Source organism: Malurus melanocephalus, unplaced genomic scaffold (assembly GCF_030028575.1).
Source record: "Malurus melanocephalus ecotype Western Australia unplaced genomic scaffold, MMel_1.1 scaffold_163, whole genome shotgun sequence".
Taxonomy (NCBI): Eukaryota; Metazoa; Chordata; class Aves; order Passeriformes; family Maluridae; genus Malurus; species Malurus melanocephalus.
In genome coordinates, this window is record NW_026623395.1 from 235,658 (window position 1) to 244,029 (window position 8,372).

The 8,372-nt window shown below is 61.3% G+C and overlaps 1 protein-coding gene across 2 annotated transcripts in view; it reads right to left on the minus strand.

Annotated features, from left to right (window-relative positions):
* The window catches only part of ONECUT1 (one cut homeobox 1), a 17,568-nt gene extending 9,202 nt beyond the window's left edge, over positions 1-8,366 (minus strand). The window contains exons 1-2 of one of the 2 annotated variants that reach the window (XM_057372081.1): positions 7,117-8,366; positions 2,321-5,479 (exon numbers count right to left, since the gene is read on the minus strand). In XM_057372081.1, the coding sequence (XP_057228064.1) occupies positions 5,394-5,479; positions 7,117-8,197 (1,167 nt within the window). In that variant the 5' untranslated portion in view covers positions 8,198-8,366 and the 3' untranslated portion in view covers positions 2,321-5,393. Of the gene's footprint in view, positions 1-2,320; positions 5,480-7,116 lie in introns of those variants that run through there. The other variant, XM_057372079.1, reaches the window with a different exon arrangement.
* Positions 8,367-8,372: the final 6 nt, after the last annotated feature.

Below are 8,372 nucleotides of genomic sequence, written 5' to 3' on the forward strand. Positions count from 1 at the left end.
GCTCCCCAAGACATCACACCACGCCATGCGCTCCGCACCCGCGCTGCCGCTTCACACCGCATCAAGCCGCTGCAGACCGTTGGGGAGTGCCGGCCGCTCCGTACCGCAACACCCCGCATACCGCAAGCTGGGAAACGCCACCCGCTCTTCGTGCGCTCTGCTGTGCTGTGCCCTGCTCCGCTTCTGTGCCGCGCCCCGCCTCCGCGGCCCGGCCCCCGCAGCACCACCCGCCCCGCACCTGGCCGCGCCGCGCTCAGCCCGCTCCGTGCTGCTCCACGCTGCTCCGCGCCTCCCGCCCCGCAGCCCCGCCCCACCCGCGCTGGTTCGCGGGACAAACCCCAGTGCGGGGGCCCACCGGGCCCGCTGACCCGGCTCCGAGCCGTGGGAGCGAATCCGCCCGCGGACCTCCGAGGCGTTCGGATGCGGACTCGGCGTCAGGTTGRGTCATTCCGCCCCCTCCCGCAGCCCCAGTCCGGGACGCTGCTACAGCAGCGGAAAACTGAGCTCCTGAGCGGTGCAAGTGACACTATCCGTTGCAAAACCTTCACTGAAACATTGARAGTAGCCAGATTCATTGAAAAACCCGGAGGCTTCTCTGGTTCTGCCCCTAAAGACCTGCCTGCCGGCTTCCGCTTCCCCGGCTCCAATTTTTAAGTCCTCCGTCAATTCCAATATATTCAAAATAACGAGATAAGTTTCAAATAGAGGAGAAATGGGTCAGTGATGACATAAAGAAGTTTCTCCGGTTGAGGGGACGTTAGGGAAGCCATATGACAACATTCCTGTGCCGGGGCAAATGGAGAATAGGGACTGTGKGAAACTCTCCCGCCTGTGGCTCACTTCTTAACGGCGGGTTTGTAATGCATGTGACAACGAGCGCAGACTCCTGTACCCTAAAAATACCGGAAACTTGATCCCAAGCTCACTTCAGTGGCTTCTGCACCCAAGCGTTAAGGCAGAGCCCCCTGATGCCTTCCGATTCAATACTTTCCTCTATCTGAAGCAGCAGCATTTCTAGCCAGATCCCGCACGCACCGGCGCCAAGCTCCGCACCCCGCAGCAGCCCGCGGTGCTGCCCGCACACCTGCASAACAGCAGCCATCCATCGCGATTTAATTGGCGTTTGAGCCGCATGGAAAATGTCACCACTGAGGCTTCCTATCGCCCTAAAACGGGAAAAAAAGTGAAAACTACTGTTGAGCGTATAAATTGTTCCTATAAATTAATCTTTCGGCATCGTAAATCTGACTTCTTAAGCAAAACGGCTCAATTCAGCTACGTTTCCAAAGACAGTCTGTCAGCATCGGTCACTTCTCTGCCCGTGCATGATTAATCCAGGTAGATTTATGTCTGAAATTCGAATCGACATTTATCGATTTGATTATGGGAGCACCCGACACGCTGCCATGCTGGGTCCCGTTGGTCCTCAGAAAGAACACCCCTCGGTGCCCGTAGTCTTCAGGTGGAATTCACCAGCACTTCAGCAACAGCTGCTGCGCTTCAGCCACCTTAGAACTCCCTGGAAACTAACTTGTCCTTTGTGTGGAGCTTATGCGGACCCTTCGGCTACACAGASAGGTGAAGGCTGCCTGAGGCAAAGCAGGAGCTGTGGTTTAATGCCGGTACAGGCCAAGTCAGACACCGAAGCACATCTGGCCTGTGGATATCCAGATTAATTTGTCCCAAACTGGCCATCACGTTCCTTTCCGACTGTCTAAAAGGAGATCGCACACGACAGTATCCAGCTGTAGAATCAGCATGCGCCCGGGCTCCCTACCGGTGGCCCCTGCGGCGGGCACGATTCTGGCGACAGGCACCTCTCCTCTCTCTCCTCCCGGGGTGTCCCGACCCCTCTGTCTGGCTGAGTTACCGTGCTAGGGGGAGCTCGTTTCCCCTCTGGCTACGCACTCGTTCGAAGGCACTCACCCCCAACACAGGTGCCCTGAGGGCTCTGCCCTGCCAGGAGCCGAGCYGCTCCCGTCGCGGACAGCCCGTCCGCTCAGCCCGGCGCTCGCCGCAGCACCGAGGCACTAATTGCCGGCTGCCTTTACATATAATCGATGCGATGCTGCTTCATATCGGGGCCGGCAGCCGTGGGGCGACTCAAAAAGCACCTGCGCCCGTGCCACGGGCGGCCTGTTCCATCAACTGGGAGCGGGGCTGGCGTGTCCCCGGCCCGCCGGAGGGCTGGCTCCGGGAGCGGGTCCGCCGGGGCGGAGGCAGAGGCGGAGGCGGGCCGGGAGCGGGGTCGGGCCGTGCCGGCGGTCGCTGTCCGCGGTGCTGAAGGCGGGCGGTGCCGCTCTCCGTCTGCGCTCGCAGGGAACGGCAGGATGGAGCCAGGTCGGGCGGCGGCGCGGGGCTCTCCGCTCGCAGCGCTCCCGACTCGGGGAGCTGCCGCCTGTGCCCGGTGCGGGCGGGGTGCCCGGGCCGCGGGGCCGTTCCCGCCCGCYGGCGGTCAGTAGATGGCGCAGAGCCCCCGGGAACCGAGGGGCGACGAGCGAGGGCTGCGGGCGGCGCGATGGCCCCGGCCGGTTGGGGAGGGCATCGCGCACACAGCCCTGCTGTGTGATCCCCCAGGGCCCCGCGGCACCCACGGGAGGGAGCGGCCCTGTTTTGAGGCTGTCTGATTCAAACGAARGCGAGGGTGGGACCGGGCACGGCCCCCGGTGCCGCCCCGCCACASGGCGGGTAATTAAAACAAACAAACAACCGAGAGAACGCACGCACGAACAAAAAAACAGGGGCCGAGCCTGGGAGGGCTCTGGCAGGACGGGCGCGGGGCGGGCCAGGCCCAGTGCAGAGGAACGTGGCTCACCCAGGCCCCGCTCCTCCTCCTCCCGCTGGGCAAACATTAACGAAGGGCAAACGCAGCTGTAAATCAATCCCGCCGAAGGACACGGCCGGCAAACAAGCGCGTCCCAGCGCTGCCCCGGCTGCGCACCGGGCGCTGCGGTGGCGGGCACGACTGCTTCGGGGGCGGCACGGGTGCTGCCCTCCCGCCTTCCGATCACASCGGGACGGGGCCCCTTGCCTCCGCCCGGGCACCGCACCGGCAGTGCTGGAGGGGCCGCTGTCACGGCCCAAGCTGCAGTGACCCAGGTCGGGGCCCTCCCCGTCCAGGCGGCCAGCAGGGCCCGGAGGGACAAGGCCTCTCCGCCGGGCCCGGTCCGCGCTCGGGGTGTCGCCGGTGAARGCCGCGGTCGATGTCCCCCGCCTCCCTGATGCAAATGTCTTTATGCAAAGTKCCCGCAGGGTAAATAATAAACAGCCCCTAATGAGGCCACCGGGGCCGGGGCGGTCCCGACCTTCCCGGCGCGCTCGGGGGCAGCGGCGGGCGAGAGGTGCAAACGGCGTCATTAGATTTCATATTTAATGTGGAAAACGGTCTGATTACTYCATCGATTTCTTTACAGTTAATTTGGCGAGAATTTCTCGCCGGTTCCCAAGGCTTCACCTTAGCCGAGATTCACATTAGGAGGGAGAAAGGATAAGAGAAGAGGAGGAAAAGAGGTGCAGCTCTGAAAAATACCAGTCAGGTCGCAGGCAAACATCAAGCAGCTTTGGAGGGATGGGTCTGGCCCCTCCTGAAAGCCGCGGGTGAGTGCGGGTTCCCCACGGCGCCTTTCCCTGCTGACACCCACTCGGGGAACCGCCACGGAGGGGCCCTTCGGGACGAGTAGCTCAGAAGGCACACCTCGGCAAAGGATCCCCCGCCGGCAGTAGATCCTAAGGAGCCCTGGGTTGCTTTACACTCCTCTGGTCCGTTCGCAAAATGTATCTTTGCCGCGTTTCCCCTGGCCCCGACCCTTCCTCCCGACCGGCGAGCAGCCCGTGCGAGGCCGGCGGGCAGTCGCTGTTCCAACAACGAATGACTCGAAGCAGATTTTTGTTCCTGAACGAGACCAAGTCGGGTTTTTTTTCCCTTCTTTATGCCCTCCTGTTTCCTCTCATACACASGGAAGAAACCTGAAATAAATTCAGCTTTAAATCCCAGCAGGCTGCAGAAGGGATGGACTTTTAATTGTATTTCTTTTTTCGGTGTCCCTTCACAGCTTGTCCAAATGTCAGTGAAGGCAGGGGGAAGGAGGGAAGACTAACAGAGAGACAGTCAAATAGATAAATATTCAGTGATAGAGAGGAGAGAGAGAGTGGGACAGACAAAGGAAAAGAGAAGAGAGAAGAGAAGGGAGATGGGATGAATAAGATGGAGGCTGGAAGAGGTCAGCTTTGCAATTAGCAGTTCTGCTTACATTTCAAGAGACAGCCCAGGAAGTGTCAAGACCTCAATCCTGCTTCCATGTAACTACCAATTTTTCCTCTATTTGTAGGAGCTTCTGTAATCTGGGAGGTAGGAATCCCCCAGGGATGGCTGGAAGGGGCAAATACTCAAGATAAAGTGTAAGGCGAGACCGCAAGGCCTAAAATAAGCAGGCTCCATCCCCCTCACTACCTCCCGGTTGTTGTCTGCAGGAAATCAGAAAGGGAAGAAATGAAGGCAGCTCTGGGTATTTATCTACCTGATAATTCTCTAAACGCCCGGGAGTGAGTTATAATTTGGACGTGAAATTTAATCTGCGTCGGCTGCAGTAATTTATGTTATTTTGAATTGATGTTCATACATCAATATCAATCGGGGCAGATTTTTACCACTTAGTAAGATCATCACACGTTTAAAACCTGCACAAAATAAAATCGATACTTTATGCATTTACAGCCGGTCGCCGGCAGCACGGCGCGGAGGGGCGCAGAAGGGCGCGCAGRCTGCGCGGGGCGGGGCGGGGGTCTCGGGACCGCCCCCATTGACCGGGACGCGGCGCTATGCAAATACCCACGTGCTGCCGGCGCCCAGGTGGGGAGCGCCCGAAGGGGCCCGGAGCCCCCGGTACGCGGGGAGATCCCTGCGGGGCCCGGCCCGACCCGGCTGCGAGGGAAGCGGGGACCCCCGGGTGCGGGCGGCTCATCCCGACTCCCCCGGGCTGCGAGCCCTCTTCGCCCCGGGGAAGCTGTTTCTCTAAGGTGCCAGTTTTGGGGTTTCATCGGAAAGGGAAGGCGGAATAATGAGGCTTTGTCTCTCTAACGGGATTACCGGGATCCGTTTATGAGAGGGCAGCGCTGAGGTGGCTGGAAGAAGGGGCGGTTCGGGGGCAGAAGCGAACAATGGGACCCTCCGGAGCCGGCAGCTGGGCAGAGCACGGCCGCCTCCCTCCCTCCCGGCCCTGCAGCAGCCTGGGCTGGCAGAGCTTCCGGGCCGGCAGCGCCAGGGGAGGGATGCCAGCAGGCTCCGAATCGAGGGGTTGTTTCCAGTATCGATCTATGCAAATGAGCGGAGATTCAGGTCGACCAAATTGTCGTAAAACACGCTCCGAATCGAAGAAAGTTCGTCTCAGTAATCGTTACGGGGATATTGGAAACACGAACTCCATCCTCCTCTCCMGGATAGCACCAGCAAGACGAGGGTTTTTCCCAGGTGGGGTGGCTGCTAAGGAAGGGAAGGCGGAAAGGGCATTTTCTGAGAGATCAGACCTTTGAAACTGCCTCCGCAGGAGTAGAAGCCAAAGAGAGCAATGTCCTCCCACCGGCGGGTACCTAAGGGCCAGCTACAGCGGGGAGGGAGGCCCTGCCCCGGAACCTTCCTAGCTCTGCTTTAGGTTTCTGGATCGAAGARGTTGACTGAAAATAAGCACGAAGCACGGTGGTGGCCGAGCTGCGTCCCCGCAAACTCGGGAAACGGTCGCAAGTTCCCACCGTCGCGGTAGTCAAAAGCACAGGTGCAGTTGTGGTTTTGAGAGGAGAGAGATTTGGCCCTTCCCTTATTTTTGTCCGTGAAACGGATCAGTGACCCCGGCTCCAACTCGGATTGACTGTCTTGCGTTCTCCAGGGACAAATTAATGGAGACCTATCACTTAATTAACAAACCCTCACTCACGGTATATTAAACCCAGGCTCTGCAGCAGGAGCGCGGACGGGAGGGTTTGGGGAGGCGGCGGTGGAGAGCAGGTACGGAGCGGGACGGCCATCTCTGAGCAGACAATATGGGACCCGCTGTGCTCGGGGGCACAGCGGGCAGCAAGCGCCGAGAGCGGGGTGAGGCTCTGGAGCAGCGAAGCCGCGACACGGATGGCTTGTCTCACGCAGAGACATCCACGCGAAACTCAAACTCTGCGGCCTAATGATAATTACAACCAGTTAAAAAAAAAAAAAAAATCCAACGATTTTAGCCAACAGCATTGCTCAGCCACCGCTCACCCGCCGGGCTCGACTCATTCGCGCCAAACTCCTGTCCCAGCTCACCCAACGCGAGCGGGACACTGGCCCCCGAGCCCCGCCAGCCGCTGCGACCTGAGCCCACCGTCCCCGAGAGCGGGGTGAGGCTCTGGAGCAGCGAAGCCGCGACACGGATGGCTTGTCTCACGCAGAAGAATCCAAGCGAAACTCAAACTCCGCGGGCCAAAGATAATTACAACCAGTTAAAAAAAAAAAAAAAAATCCAACGATTTTAGCCAACAGCATTGCTCAGCCACCGCTCACCCGCCGGGCTCGACTCATTCGCGCCAAACTCCTGTCCCAGCTCACCCAACGCGAGCGGGACACTGGCCCCCGAGCCCCGCCAGCCGCTGCGACCTGAGCCCACCGTCCCCGACACGAAGCAGATGCACCGACCCCTCTCGGCGGCGCATTACCGGGGCTCCCCCGCACCCCGTCCGTGGGCCCGCTCGGGCCCGGTTCAGCCTCCAATTTAAGCATTTCCGCCTCGCCCTCCGCGCTCAGGGCAGCGTTGCCGCCGGCCGGTGCGGCTTTCGGCGGCGTCCAGTTACCGGGCGCGCTGGGCATCGCTTTGCCGGCGGCAGGCGAACCGGGCGGGTGGAACGGGGAGAGCCGGGGCGCCGCACTGCGCAGCCCGAGCCCGGCTCGGCTTTGTCTGAGCGCGGCGCAGAGGAACCGAGCGGTGCCGGTGCGCCGAGCCGGGATAGGGAGAGGGGAAGGGAGAGAAATGGAGTGGCGGAGCGGGGGATCAGTGCTGCTCTTCAGGGACGGGCAGGGACTGGGACGGCCTGCCCAGGCCCGAGGCCCCGCTCCGCCGCTGCTGTGCCCCGACCACCCCGCAGCGGGCTCACCTGCAAGCCGCAGAGCAGACATCCGCTGAAACTCCGGCTCTTGGAGCCACTTCCACATTCTGCGGAAGGTTTCCCGGCCGGATTTGAGCTTGCTCCAGGGCTTGGGGTTCCTCAGCAGGTCTGAGAGCGTCCCTTGAGAGCGGCACAGCACCCTCTGGGCGAAGATAGCCTGGGGGATGCTGTACCGYTTGAGCTCGGTGGTGATCCTCTGAGCTACTTCTTTGGTATTGATTTCTTCCATTTGCCCTGAATTACTTCCACTGTTGACCTGCGAACCAGTTACAGAAGGGTTTTGCTCCCTGGCAGAGCCCAGGATCTGCCCGTGGCTCTGGGCATTCAAGTGGGCATGGGGGTGGTGTGGGATCCCGTTGAGAGGCACCATGCCAGCGGAGGTGGGGGTGAGATGTTGGTCGCCATGCCTGGCTAACATGGCAGGGTGGTGGGCTTCAAATCCGTTTGGGGTGAGCATTTTTTCGGCGGGCATGGTGGCACTGGGGTGAGCGTAGTGGGGCAGCCCTTGCTGGGAGTTGTGGATGCTCCCCAAGCCCGATCCAGACAACGGAGAGAGGCTCTGCCCCATGCCGGTAACATCCTTGTGGTAGGGGGTGTAGAGATTGTTCATAGACGCCAGACCCCTCTCGTCCCGCATGAGCGTGAAGCTGCCGCTCACGTTGCCCGGTATCCGCTGGTGGGGATGGTGGTGGTGGTGGTGATGGTGGTGGTGGTGAGGGAACTTGTCCGAGACCGTCGAGATGGGAGGTAGAGGCTGCAGAGGGGTTAACGTGGTGTAGGTGCTGCTCATGCTCATGCCGGGGGATGTCTCGCAGGCCATGGTCATGGTGGGGTGCAGGGGGCCCGTCAGCGCGTGCTCGGGCGGCCGGTGGTGGTGGTGGTAGTCGCCGCCGTCGAGGATGGACGCCATGCCCATGGAGCGCGGGTGGGCCGGCAGGTGGCTGCCGCGGTGGGCCACCGCGCTCCGGTGGTGGGGGCTGCCGCTCATCAGGTCGGCGGCGGCGGGCACCGGCTCATGGCTCACCCCGTGCAGATCGCCGATGTTCTCCATCGCCAGCTGCGCGTTCATCGTCGGCCGTGCGGGCGGTGGGACCGCACATCTATCTGGTGGGCGGCGGGGCGTCCCGGAGCTCTTGGCGGCGGCCGGTTGCTCTCCCGCGGCGGCGGGCGGGCGCTGCGGGCTGGTGGTGGCGGTGCTGCTGCTGCTGTTGCCGGGCTGCTGGCTTTCCCGGTTTTGGTCTTTT